This window comes from Tachyglossus aculeatus, chromosome 20 (genome assembly GCF_015852505.1).
Source record: "Tachyglossus aculeatus isolate mTacAcu1 chromosome 20, mTacAcu1.pri, whole genome shotgun sequence".
NCBI lineage: Eukaryota > Metazoa > Chordata > Mammalia > Monotremata > Tachyglossidae > Tachyglossus > Tachyglossus aculeatus.
The window spans coordinates 22,263,642-22,277,550 of NC_052085.1; the positions used below are offsets into that span (position 1 = coordinate 22,263,642).

Genomic DNA, 13,909 nt, shown 5'->3' on the forward strand with positions numbered 1-13,909 from the left:
ACTAAGAATCTAGAACACCATAAATCTGGAATTATAACCATCATTACTAGGGAAAGCTACTGTTTTTTTTTTCTTGATTGATTCCTCTTCCTTTTTTTAAAAAAATTAAGACCCAACAGACTATCTGTACATGTAAATTACTTTACCTCAGTTCCAAGAAACAGAACCTCTGTATGATTTAATGGAAAATACTAGCAATTTTCAAATGTATAGGTGTGATTCTGCTGATATTGGGATAAAAATGAACTACAGTGACACTAACAAAGATGTTCATGTGTGAGTGCCTAACTGTAAAGACGATTTGCTTCCTTTCTATACAAAGTGAAATGTAATCACTTTCCTACCACCTCCAAAAAATATTTTATGTTGGCATTCCAATACCTTGTTGCATATATAGTTATACCCCACGATAAAGCCAGATCATAGTGCTCGACATGGTGACTGTAAAGTCAGTGGTTATATTGTGGGGTATGCTTCTCTATAGATTTACAAGTAATTGGATCATTATTATTATTGCTATTATATGTGCTAAGTGTTTACTATGTCAAGCACTATTCTACACATTGTATCATTATTTTTGTCACTATTATTGTTGTTATTATTGTATTTGCTAAGTACTTATGAGAAGCAGCATGACCTAGTGGCTAGAGCATGGGCCTAGGAGCCAAAAGGACCTGGATTCTAATCCCGTTTCTGACCCTTGTCTGCTGGGTGACCTTGGGCAAATCACTTAACTTCTCTGTGCCTCAGTGCCCTCATCTGTACAACAGGGATTAAGACTGTGAGCCCCATGTGTGACAGGGACTGTGTCCAACCCCATTATCTTGAATCTACCCCAGTGCTTTGAAAGGTTCCTGGCATATAGTAAATGCTTAACAAATACCACAATTATTGCGCCATGTCAAACAGGTTCTAAGCACCAGGTAGATGCAAAATAATCGGGTTGGACACAGTCCCTGTCCCATATGGGACTCACAATGTAAGTACAGAAGCAATTTCAATATAATGGTCAGATCGGCTAACCTTACCCAGGCCTATAGGTAATTAATCAATCAGTGGCATTCATTGACCACTTACTATATGTCCGCTCACAGTCTTAATCCCCGTTTTACAGATGAGGTAACTGAGGTCCAGAGAAGTGAAGTGACTTGCCCACAGTCACCCAGCAGACAGGGGGCCAAGCTGGGATTAGAACCCAGGTCCTTCTGACTCCCAGGCCTGTGCTCTATCCACCAAGGCCACGCTGTTTTTTTCTTGTTTGAGAAAGAATCTCTTGGATTCCATGCCCATTCGTGCACTTGGTTTTTTGTCTTTGCAAGAATGACAGAAAACCATGGAATCCTTTCAGCATCAGTCATTTACAAAAGTCACTCTCATTGAAATGCCCTTGGCCCTTCTCTCAGCCATTCTGCATGAAAGCATTTCTGAGTCAGAGCTTTTGTCAGTCAAGAGAATCCAAACAGCCATGGAGCTGTCAGCTAACTTGCCCTGTCATTTTAAATTTTCAGTTCCAGAAGTTTGTCATGAAGGTCAATGTTTAATTTGGGTTTTTTTTGGCATTTTCTTAGCACTTGCTCTGTGTCAAGCATTCTTCTAAGCACTGGGGTGCATTCAAGTTTATCAGGTTGGACAAAGTCCCTGGCCTCACTTGAGGCTCACAGTTAAATATCTAATTGTCTCTCTATCAAATTTCAAAAGCCTGAGTTGTTTTTAAGACCTGTTTATTCATATTACTCTGAATCCAGGTATGACTTTGTGGAGGTTGAAGATATATCTGAAACCAGTACTATAATTCGAGGCCGTTGGTGCGGACACAAAGAAATCCCTCCCAGGATAACGTCAAAAACACACCGAATAAAGATAACCTTCAAATCCGACGACTATTTCGTGGCTAAACCCGGATTCAAGATTTACTATTCTCCTGTGGTAAGTAGCCTTTATTGCCCCAGGGCTAAAATCACAGTATGGTTTATAAGATAAGCAGTTATGGTTACATTTAGGGAAGCAGTGATGGAATTGAGGGTAAATATTTTTCAGCTTATGTTTACAAGGTATGTGTTGACACACCACAATTCTGCTCCTTAAACCCAGCTGTTATTTAAAATAGGTAAAATGCAGCTTTTCGTTGCAACACATTAAACACATTCCTTCCATGGCTGCTGCTGACACGCACTGATACAGAAGCAGCATTGTAAGAACTGTTGTTTAAATTCTATTTGAAGTTCTATTTCAGGTCAGCAAAAATGCCTTTGTGGGATCATAGCCCTTGTTCTAAGAAAAGAATCTGGTGGTTTGAATGTATGAGAAGTGCCATACATAAGACACGGCATTCTTAACATGCGCTAGATTCTATCTGTGGGTGATAGCAATGTGAGTTCAGAGTGAGAGCTTTGAGATTCAAGTCGTGAAATGGTAGGAAACTGAAATATGTAGAAAGAGATAAATGTTTTTATGTATGTGATGCAGCAATTGTAGTACATTAAATGATATTTTATAACACAATGTTCTGAAAATGTTATTTCAGTATAGTTGGAACAAATATATTTATCAGAAAATAGGAAATTTGGTGAGTTCTTGTCTCTGTGCAATCATGTTTACTTTCAGGCAATTTTTCTGTAAAGAGTAAATTTGTACTAGGAGAAATCCCAGACTTCGTTCTAACTCATTTCAGCTAATGGCTTTTGCATTAGGGTGAATTATTGTGTACTAAAATAATTTCACATCAGAACATCGCCGAGAGGGGAAAAAAAGAAGCCAGTAATGTGGGCTCCATTTTTAATTTGGAAATAATCCATCATCATGATTTACATTATTGCAAAAACATTCAACATTGCTATGCATAAAAATTAAGGAATGAAACTTTAGTTTTTACATTTTTTCTCTAGTTGATAGTCCAGTGATTCATCCTGGCTCAGTTATTTGACACAGAACAGGTTTTATCCAGAATGGACAAAACCTATTTTAGATGAAAATATAGAGGTTCAATGAGAATGTATTTTCCCAGCCTGAAGATATTCAGCCACATTAAAGTTTCAGAGATGTAGCTATTTCTTTAATGTCAGTATTATGGTTCGATTCAGTGAAGCATCTTCCAGCTGATTTATCATCTTTACAGAAGTCTGATAGACACTCTCAAATTTGTGAAGTACTTCACTTATTTAGAGGGAATTATAGTTTGGAATAGAGGAGAGTAAATGTGCATCCAAAGGGGCTTTATATCTGATCTGGAATTTTAAAGAACAAATCTCACAATAATTATCATTAAGAAGATGATGAAGGAAGTTCTGCCACATGTATTTCGGTCTTAATTCTTTCGAGAGAATAGAGGAACCAATGGGTTCTCTGACTTAGCCGGTGTTGAAACTGTAGTGACAGTTATAGTCATGGTAGATGGAAGATGGACAGTGGTAGTGAGAGCTGGGAGACTACTTCAGGAGGAGTGGTGTGCGGGGGAGTCTGAAAATCTGGATTCACTGCTGCTTTTATCCGGATAAGAACCACCAGCTTTTAAAGATACGATCATCTCCCCAGATCTTCCCTCAAATTCCCAGAAGGGAATCCCCTTGATACCAGAAGTGATCTTCCAGAGGAGAGACTTCAATAGCTCAATTCCTGGGTTAGCACAGTTTCTCTGGTAAATTTAGGAGTGTCGTTGTTGCGATTTTGGTTAGGCTGACTCCCCCTGAGTTAGAGCTTTGTGGGAGATCTTGGGTTGCATCGTTCCTTTCCTGGATCTCAGGGCTGAAGTGTTCCTCTGGATTTGGATGGGCAGGGGTGCGGAAACATTGGCGTTCACTTAGCAAAGGGCTGATCCCTGCCTTCCTACTTACTTGTGACAGTCTACCCCAGCAGGATTGGGATTGGTAGGGAGAAGCGTGGCTGGTACTGCACAAATAACTTTCATTTTGTTTGGTTTCCCTACACCGGTTTTCAGTCTTGAAGTCTCAGGACTAAGGTTTCTGTAATTCATTGCATGTCTGTTGTAAGCAGCACTTGGGATAGTGCAAGAGAAATCCCTACCCCCTCTTACCTTTCTTTTCCTTCTCTCCTCTCTTTTTTCACCTGCTCTCCTTATTGCTAGACTTATTTCCTCATATAACAGCCACCCTTATTGGTGGGGGTTGCAAAAAATTTTGTGGAAACCTGGGGCAATATGAGATGTCCTTTGGAAAATGTAGGTAGTTGAGCCTTTGTCAGGCCAGGTAGGTTGATATCGAGATGTTGCTGATCATTTATCTTACACTCACACGCTGGCATCTTGCTTTCTACAGTGTTAAAATGTAGTTATCTCCTAGAAAGAAAGACCTTCAAATCCTCTGTCTAAGAATCTCAAGTGTCAATCTCCTGTGCATTCAGCAAATAGAAGTATGAATTGCAGGTGGAAGGAGTTTACATTTGGTTGACTAGGCTAACAATGGAAGTAAAATTTAACGTGAAAATAATATAAATGTCAGTAGAGTTTTATTAACCATGAATCCAGAATGGAAAACCCGATTACAAAGGGAATGGTTTAAATTGAAATTCTTAAACCTGCATCACATTGTGATTTAATAGAATAATTAGAATAAGCCAACGTAAATCAGTTCATTTTAAAAGCAACACTCTGTAACAAAATCATGTGATTTAAGATTTTATTACTATGTTCATTTATAGCTGGCCCAGAGTTAGAAACCGTAAACAAAAGGCAGCTAAGAAAGAATCTTGTGCTATTGAAGGAAGCTGTAAGTACTCGCATAAAACAGTGACCTTGGGAATTAAAGGCCTGGAATTCATTCCTAGTTAACTGTTGAGAAGCTGCCTCAGTTTTACCATCTGTAAAACTGGTGTAATAATTCACTCATTTTGGTCAAAATGCATGTTTTTATTATGAGTTTTGCCTAGAACCCTTGTTGAGCTTATGTTCTAGTGAGGGAATCGGAATTGGAATTCCAGGCCCATGCTGTATCCACTACGCCTTGCCCTGCTGTGTGACCACAGGCAAGCCACTTAACCTTTCTGTGCCTCAGTTACCCCATCTGTAAAATGGGGGTACAATACCCATCTCCCTACCTCTTAGATTGTGAGCCACATGCCATTTCTCACCATTAGTGCTCTGCACATTGTAAGGGGTCAATAAAAACTTCATTGATATTGTCATACTGTACTCTCCCAAGCACTTAGTATAGTGCTCTGCACACAGTAAGCACTCAATAAATACGATTGACTGATGATGATAATCAGCACCCAGCAAGCACTTTAAACATAACGTCGTTATTATCTTGACAGTGTTGCACCCCTGACCTTTTGTATATTTTCAGCATTTTTTTGTCTAGGCTACAAATCCAGTTCCTTTAGATTTCTTCATAGCCATTTTTTCCTAAACTGCTAGTTTCATCACAATGGGGAGTAACATATGATCAAAGTTTTAAATCTTCCACACATGCACGTAAAATGAATCATTCACCTTATCTCCATTGACAGCTGCAAGTACTGAAAAAATATGTGTAGTATTAGGTCAGTTGCTAATTGTTTTGATCTTCTCATGCCTAACATTTGATCTTTCATTTAGTGCTTCATTATACTGAGGTCACCCCCGAAGGCCTGTGGGAATTTCCAGAGATGTGAGGTGTTTTATTTGTTTTTTTTTTTACTTTGAAATCATAAATCTGGTTTTGTTCAAGCATTCAATCATATTTATTGAGCGCTTACTGTATGCAGAGCACTTTGAAGACTACTTTACAGATGTAGGTGTTTATTAACCCCCATTACTTTAATGATTCAGGAGACACATGAGAAACAATCCTTCAATCTCAATGGAGATTTTTGGGAGTGTTACGTTATATAGCTAGTTGTCCTTTGAATATGAAGATGATGTTTTTGATAGTAAAGTTAACCTAGAGATTGTAAGCTCACTGTGGGCAGAAACCGTGTCTACCAACATTGCTGTATTGTTATATTGTACTGACTCTTAGTACTGAGTGCTTAGTACAGTCTCAGCACACAGTAAGGGCTCAGTAAATATGATTAATGGAGATGCGAGGGTGGCTGAGAGCCAGTAAGGTTTGAGAGTCCTGACCCTACAGTTAACACACAAAGACTGTCACCTGTTGTTGCCCAGTTGGCTGCAAAGCTTTGTTTTTGCCTTTGAATCTTACAATTCTCTCAAAACGTCTCTCAAAGGAGACCATCCCCTCCCCCTCTGATGGTTGTAGCCTGTCAGACTAGTCTTTCTGCTGTATTTTGTTCATTTAGTCATATTTATTGAACACTTTGTGTGCAGGACATTGTACTAAGTGCTTGGGAGAGCACAGTATAATAATAAACAGACATATTCCCTGTCCACAAAGAGCTTGACTCCCACCACTGTCTGCTTTACTAGGCCTAAAAGCATTTTATTTTACACAGTGCTAACAAAACCAAAGTTCACAGCAGAATATACATGCACTGTGTTTATCCATTCTTTTTCTAGATGATGCTTCTTACAGCCATTTTCTCTACCCTCAGAAACAAGAACTCTTAGTACAGTGCTGTGCACAGAATTAATGTTCAATAAATAATATTGATTGAATATGATTGAATTAACCAAAATTTAGTTGGTAGTGAAGTAATTCCCAAAGGAACCATCACTTTTAAGAAAGTTTAGTCATGGTAGGTGCACTTTTTCCATCAATTAATGAAATAATCATATCTACTGAGCATTTATTATGTGCAGAGCACCGTACTAAGCACTTGGGAGAGTACAATATAACAGAGTTGGAAGACACATTCCCTGCCCACAATGAGCTTATAATAGCAATAATTAATAAAAATTCTGGTATTTGTAAAGCACTTATTATGTGCCTGGCACTGTACTAAGCGCTGGGTCTATATAAACAAATTAGGTTTGGACATAGTCCATGTCCCACAGGGGACTCACAGTTTTAATCCTCATTTTACAGACGAGGTAACTGAGGCATAGGGAAGTTGTGTCTTGCCCAAGACCACACAGCAGACAAGTGGCCGAGCCGGGATTAGAACCCATGTCCTTCTGAGTCCCAGGCCCATGCTCTATCCACTACGTCATGCTGCTTCCCAAGAGGGAGACAGGCATTAATATAAATAAATAGATTTTGGGATAGGTACTTAATTGCTGTGGTACTGAAGGAGAGGTGAAAAAAGGGAGACAATCCAAATGCAGGGGCAATGCAGAAGGGAGTGCGAGAAAGAAAATGAGGGCTTAGTCCGGGAAGGTCTCTTGGAAGAGATGTGCCTTCAATAAGGCTTTGAAGGTGGGGGGGAGGATAATTTTTCCTCTTCCCAGCTTCATGTCTGCTCTCCTGTAACTCCCTTCTGTCACCCCTTTGTTCGTCCCCTCTTCCAGCCCCACAGCACTTATGTACATACCTGTAATTTATTTATTTCTATTAATGTCTGTCTCCCCCCGAGACTGTGAGCTTGTTGTGGGTAGGGAATGTGACTGTTTCTGTATTGTACTCTCCCAAGTGCTTAGTACAGTGCTCTGCACACAGTAAGCCCTCAGTAAATATGACTGAAAAAGTACCAATTGCATACTTCAATTTAGAGATCTTTGGTAAGCATATTTTCCTATAGACATCATAAGTATTCACATCGCTCACTACCAACAAACAGCAGGGATATAATGTTTAAATGAATTATTTAACAAAATTAATTTTTGATGTAAATACTACAAGTGCTCTTAATTGCTAAGAATTATGAAGTATATATCGCAGTTTGAAAGTGGCAACTAAGCTTCATTTTAATGAAATGACTCTAAAGGGGGAATATTTAACCTGCCCTGAAACAATATCCTAGCTTATCATTCTGGCATGAGAACATGCACATGGAATTTGAAATAGGATGAGGACTTTCAGTTACCAACAAAAATATACATATTCCATTTGGGTTATCAGAAATCATCAGGTGGTTATTACAAATGTCAGGTGTAATGGATAGGAAGCCAAAAACCTATTTTTCCTCTTATATTTGGTATAGTTGAATTTCTCAGAAATAAACTTATGAAAGAATCAGCATGACTAAACCTCTGTAAGGGAAAGGATAAACTCTAGGTAAAAGTGGGCAAATATCAATTTCAGGGCTGTAAAAAAAAATAGGAACCTTCACCCTTCTAATCTGTTATTTATCTTTCTAACAGATGTGTAAAAGTAAATTCTACTTTCTCATTTTGTAATAGCTTTGGGAGCATGGATTGCTAGCTCAGGGCTGATTCTGATACATTTTCATCATGAAAAAGATTGAAATCCCAGTAGCAGTTTATAATATTTCTAACAAGTATTCTAGCGCAGATTTTAGGATTTTAACTATAAATGGAGCTTCTTGGAAGATGTCTGCAAAAGTATAGTGAAAATGAACAACTCCTTTCTCTCCCACCTGCCCCCCGCAAAAGGCAAACAAAAGACTCAAGTTAAAACTAATCCAAATGAATCACACGTCATCAGTTAAAATGCTAGACCTACTGGAACTGAGACAAGAAACCTAGTAGTTGGTTGTTCATTATTTCTACCTATCACTCTGGCAGGGTAGACTTTATACCAAAGGTATATCTTTGGATACTTTGTCCACTGTAGTGTGAAATGGCTTACTTAATGGCTTTTCCAGTACTTCCATTTTTAGGCTATGCCACAATTCAATATATATCACTGGAGGGAAAACTTTGTAAATACATAGCCTAAATTTTCTGTTGCTCAATTTTGTCATTTTTTTAAAAGGATATTTGTTAAACACTTACTTTGTGCCAGGCATTTTACTAAGCAGTAGGTTTGATATTAGCTAGTCAGGTTGGAAACAGTTCATGTCCCACATGGAGCTCACAGTTTACAGGGAAGGGAGACAGATATTTAATATCCATTTTAGAGCTGCAGAACCCGAAACACAGAAAAGTGAGGTGACTTACCCAAGGTCACACAGCAAGCAAGTGGTGGATCTGGGATTAGAATCCGGGTCCTCTGGCTCCCAGGTCACTTTTTCTGGTAGCCAGTCATAACCAGAATGTAAGTAAAGTAAATTGAAGATTTCCTTGATGTGGATTTGTTCACCAAAGCCAACCACCTACATAAGACCCACGGAAGCTATAGGGTCAGGATAAACTAAGGAAATAGGAATCCCAATCTTTGAGTTTTCCACTGAAATGAATGACTGTTAATTGCATCTCTTCCAAAACCCAGAAAGGGGGAAGATCCATGTTTTATATCACCTTTATATGTTCTATTTATAAATTAAAACAGTTTATTTCTAATATTAAACCAACAATGATTGTACTGAGAAAGCACATGGAGCAAACCCAATTTTAGGATTCTTTATGATTTTTAAAGAATTTTCAGATATCAGGCCAAAACTTTTCCCAAAAGCAATATTCTTCACTGTTTACAATAAATCAGCAGTTTTTGATCCTATCAGTAAACTGAGAAACTGGCAGGAGATAATGCCAGTATTCTCCAGAGATTGAAGATTCCTGTTATTTTCTCCTCTTATCTCAGAAAGTTTATAGTTTTTTTGATGCCCTTAAGGTACTACTTTTCAGGAGTTTGAACAGACTGTTTTACTGAGCCCTAAGAAAGCAGAGATATGTTTTTGCTGTTTAGCAGGATTGTGTATGGGATCATTTGAGAGTTAGCAGAAATGAGTGAAATGCTCAAAATGAGTGTCATTGTACCTAACCTCAGCTGGCCTTTTTCATTCATTCATTCATTCAGTCGTATTTACTGAGCACTTACTGTGTGCAGAGCACTGTTCTAAGCACTTGGGAAGTACAAGTTGGCAACATATAGAGATGGTCCCTACCCAACAATGGGCTCACAGTCTAGAAGGGGGAGACAGATAACAGAACAAAACATGTGGACAGGTGTCAAGTCATCAGAATAAATAGAAGTAAAGGTATATGCACATCATTGACAAAACAGAATAGTAAATATGTACAAGTAAAATAGAGTAATAAATCTGTACAAACATATATACAGGTGCTGTGGGGAAGGGAAGGAGGTAGGGCCGGTGGGGGTCGGAAGGGGGAGAGGAAGGAGGGGGCCCAGTCTGGGAAGGCCTCCTGGAGGAGGTGAGCTCTCAGTAGGGCTTTGAAGGGAGGAAGAGAGCTAGCTTGGCAGATGTGCAGAGGGAGGGCATTCCAGGCCAGGGGGAGGACGTGGGCCAGGGGTCGACAGTGGGACAGGCGAGAACGAGGCATAGTGAGGAGTTAGTGGCAGAGGAGCAGAGGGTGCGGGCTGGGCTGGAGAAGGAGAGAAGGGAGGTGAGGTAGGAGGGGGCGAGGGGATGGACAGCCTTGAAGCTGAGGGTGAGGAGATTTGCTTGATGCATAGGTTGACTGCTAGCCACTGGAGATTTTTGAGGAGGGGAGTAACATGCCCAGAGCATTTCTGCACAAAGGTGATCCGGGCAGCAGCGTGAAGTATAGAGTGAAGTGGGGAGAGACAGGAGGATGGGAGATCAGAGAGGAGGCTGATGCAGTAATCCAGTCGGGATAGGATGAGAGATTGAGCCAGCAAGGTAGTGGTTTGGATGGAGAGGAAAGGGCAGATCTTGGTCATGTTGCGGAGGTGAGACTGGCAGGCTTTGATGACGGCCTTCCCAACTGAAGGGTAGGGAATGCTGGGAAGCTGCAGCAGTTTGGAAGCAAAGGTTGGGGACGGCCAGAACTGCTCATCTACCTATACCCTTTATTCTTGCATTTTTGGTTGCTTCTACTGTCTGCAATTCATTTATCTTTTCTAATAATAATAATAATTATGGTATTTATTAAGCACTTACAATCTGCCGGACACTGTACTAAGCGCTGGGGTGAATACAAACAAATCAGATTGGACATAGTCCCTGTCCTGCATGGGGCTCACAGTCTCAATCCTCATTTCACTGATGAGGTAACCGAGGCACAGAGAAGCTGAGTGACTTGCTCAAGACCACAGAGCAGACGTGACAGAGCCAGAATTAGAATGCATGACTTTCTGGCTCCCAGGCCCCAGCTCTATCCACTATGCCATACTGCTTTTCTGAATGTTTGTCCTTCACCCCCAAAATGTGAGCTCCTTTGGGACAGGGACCATGTCTAATTGTTATCTTATGTTCACCCCAGTGCTTTGCACATAGCAAGCACTTAATAAATAACAAATATACAATTACAATAAATATCGTAATGAATATATAATTACGATAAACACTATAACTAAAATACAATTACAATAAATACTATAACAAATATACAATTACATGGAAAAAGGAAAAAATCCATACTTTGTTAAATCTGTTTCATCACCAGCTGACCTTATTTCAAGACCATTCTGAAAGGCTGTTTTACTTTCCAATTTTAAATTTTAAAGTTAAATGAAAATGCATCCTTTGATTTTGTTTCAGATCCCTCTTCTAGCACAAATCATACTTTGGTTCTTTGAGGCCACTGAAAATAGTTAATGGATCCTTCCTTTCTAATTAATTTTTGAAAAAGGACTTAGGTCAAGTTGAACATCCTATCACTGCTTTCTGTTTATTCTTTAGTTTTGAGTTTCTTATGTTTTGTTTTACCTGGATACCAAGAGGTCAGTGGAGTGACTGTGTTTTCAATTTGGTTCAGGCCAGCTGCTTCTATTTCTGAGGAGAGTTACTCTAAACCTGTCAGTCAATGACAGAAATTCACCTAAACCCTCTCAAGGACATTGAATTCTCCATTAAGTTTCAAACACTTAAGGTCAGCATTTCTAAGCAGGTGACTGAAGGAGGTGAACTGCCATATTTAATTTTCCTCTTGCGCCACCTGCTCTACACTCTTAAGTCACTGCCCGTTATCAATTTCTTTTTCCCATTTTATATACAGCCTTGAATTTTACACACCATAATTTAGGACTCCTTATCATACTGTTCAACATGGCACACTGCATAGTCTAGCAAAAAGCCAGAAGTTGAGAAGCAGCTTGGCCTAGTGGATAGAGTACACTTGAGAGTCAGAGGACCTGAGTTCTAATCCCGGTTCTGCCACTTATCTGATGTGTGATCTTGGGTGAGTCACTTCACTTCTCTGGGCCTCAGTAACCTCATCTGGAAAATGGGGAATAAGACTGTGAGCCCCATGTGGGACATGAGCTGTGCCCAAAATGATTGGCTTAAATTTAGTCCAGCGCTTAATACAGTGCCACATAGTAAGCACATAATGAATACCATGTAAAAAAGGCCACAGGGAAGTTAAAAATTCCTTACACTTGGCCTCAAGGCTTTCAACCAAAGTCACCCCATCTTACATATCATCTCTCTTCATCTAATTGTAACTTGTTCTTGCCACTCTGTCCCCTTTCTCACTCTGTTCTCCTCTCCCCACATCACACAAACCCACCAGCAATCTCCAGCACTTATACCTATTCGGAGCACTTTTACATCTATGCTACTCTGATAACTGTATTTGTAAAGACTTTCAAGTTTGTCTCCCCCATTAGAATATATGAACCTTATGGGCGGAGAGTGGGTCACTTGACTGTTATGCTTCTTTGGATGCCCTCGGATTGTCATCTTGGTATGTGAGTACATGAACTCAGAGCCTTGATTGTGCAGCTGAGAAACTTTGCTTACACATTTATAATAATTTGTGAAACATTATATCTCCAGGTTGTATTTCCTTGATTCCTTGAAAATGTGGCTGTAGTGTGATGGTTGTATTGTGGGGTTTGTTTTTCCCTAGTCTTAAAATGGGATTAGATTCTTCCCCGGAACCAGTTCCTACTGGTGCAAGCAGTGCAGCTCAGTGGAAAGAGCACGGACTTTGGAGTCAGAGGTCATGGGTTCGAATCCAGGCTCCGCCATATGTCTGCTGTGTGACCTTGGGCAAGTCACTTGACTTCTCTAAGCCTCAGTTACCTCATCTGTAAAATGGGGATTAAAACTGTGAACCCCACGTGGGACAATTTGGTCACCTTGTACCCACCCCCAGTGCTTAGAACAGTGCTCTGCACATAGTAAGCGCTTAACAAATGCCATCATTATTATTATTATTTAAGTGCTGAATTTACACTTACCCTCTTTTCATAGCACAGTTGAAAGTTCTATTTGTAGAAAACTGCTTATTTTGAAGTTGTTTCATTAGGTAATCCTGGGAGAGTTTGTGGCAGATCTTATATTGTGAAATCTCCCACTGTTGGGTAGGGACCATCTCTATATGTTGCCGATTTGTACTTCCCAAGTGCTTTGTACAGTGCTGTGCACACAGTAAGTGCTCAGTAAATGCGATTGAATGAATGAATGAATGGAGTTTAATGTTTAGTGTTTTTATAGCCTGTCACCTTTCATGGAATAAAATATCCCTTTTTAGTGTTTAAATGTCAGTGTATTTCCTTTTGGGTGGTTGCATAATATATTCTTACTACCCTTCTGTCATCAAGAAAGGATTACAAACGGCCAAACAGAATTGAAAGTATCTGATGAGTGTGTATGTTCTTTATTTTCTCTGAAGCAAAATACTGTATTTCCAGGAAAAAGAATGATCTGAGCTGTTGTGGTTGAGTTTGGATAAGTTCTAGCTGGAGCTGGAAGGTTTAGAAATTTCTTTAGAATTTTAGATCTGAAATTAGCTGATCATTCATTAGTCCAGACAGAAGAGATCATGTCTTATATTCCCTCTCCCTTTTGTGTTGCTTTGCACTTGGTATTCACCCCATCTGTACTGTACTAAGCACTGGGGTTGATACAAGAAAATCAGGTTGAACATAGTCCATGTCCCACTTGGGGTTCACAGCCTTAATCCCCATTTTTACAGATGAGGTAACGGAAGCACAGAGAAGCTAAGTGACCACCCAAGGTCACACAGCAGACAAGTGGCAGAGCCGGGATGAGAACCCAGGTCCTTCTGACTCCCATGCACATGCACGTTTTCTGTTTGTTTATTAATTATTCCCTTGTGCCTATTATTTAAATCTACTTTCTCACT

The 13,909-nt window shown here is 39.7% G+C and overlaps 1 protein-coding gene across 1 annotated transcript in view; it reads left to right on the forward strand.

Annotated features, from left to right (window-relative positions):
- Positions 1-13,909, forward strand: part of PDGFD (platelet derived growth factor D) — a 137,028-nt gene that overhangs the window by 92,371 nt on the left and 30,748 nt on the right. The window contains exon 3 of the mRNA XM_038761774.1: positions 1,746-1,926. Within this exon, the coding sequence (XP_038617702.1) occupies positions 1,746-1,926 (181 nt within the window). The remainder of the gene's footprint in view (positions 1-1,745; positions 1,927-13,909) is intronic.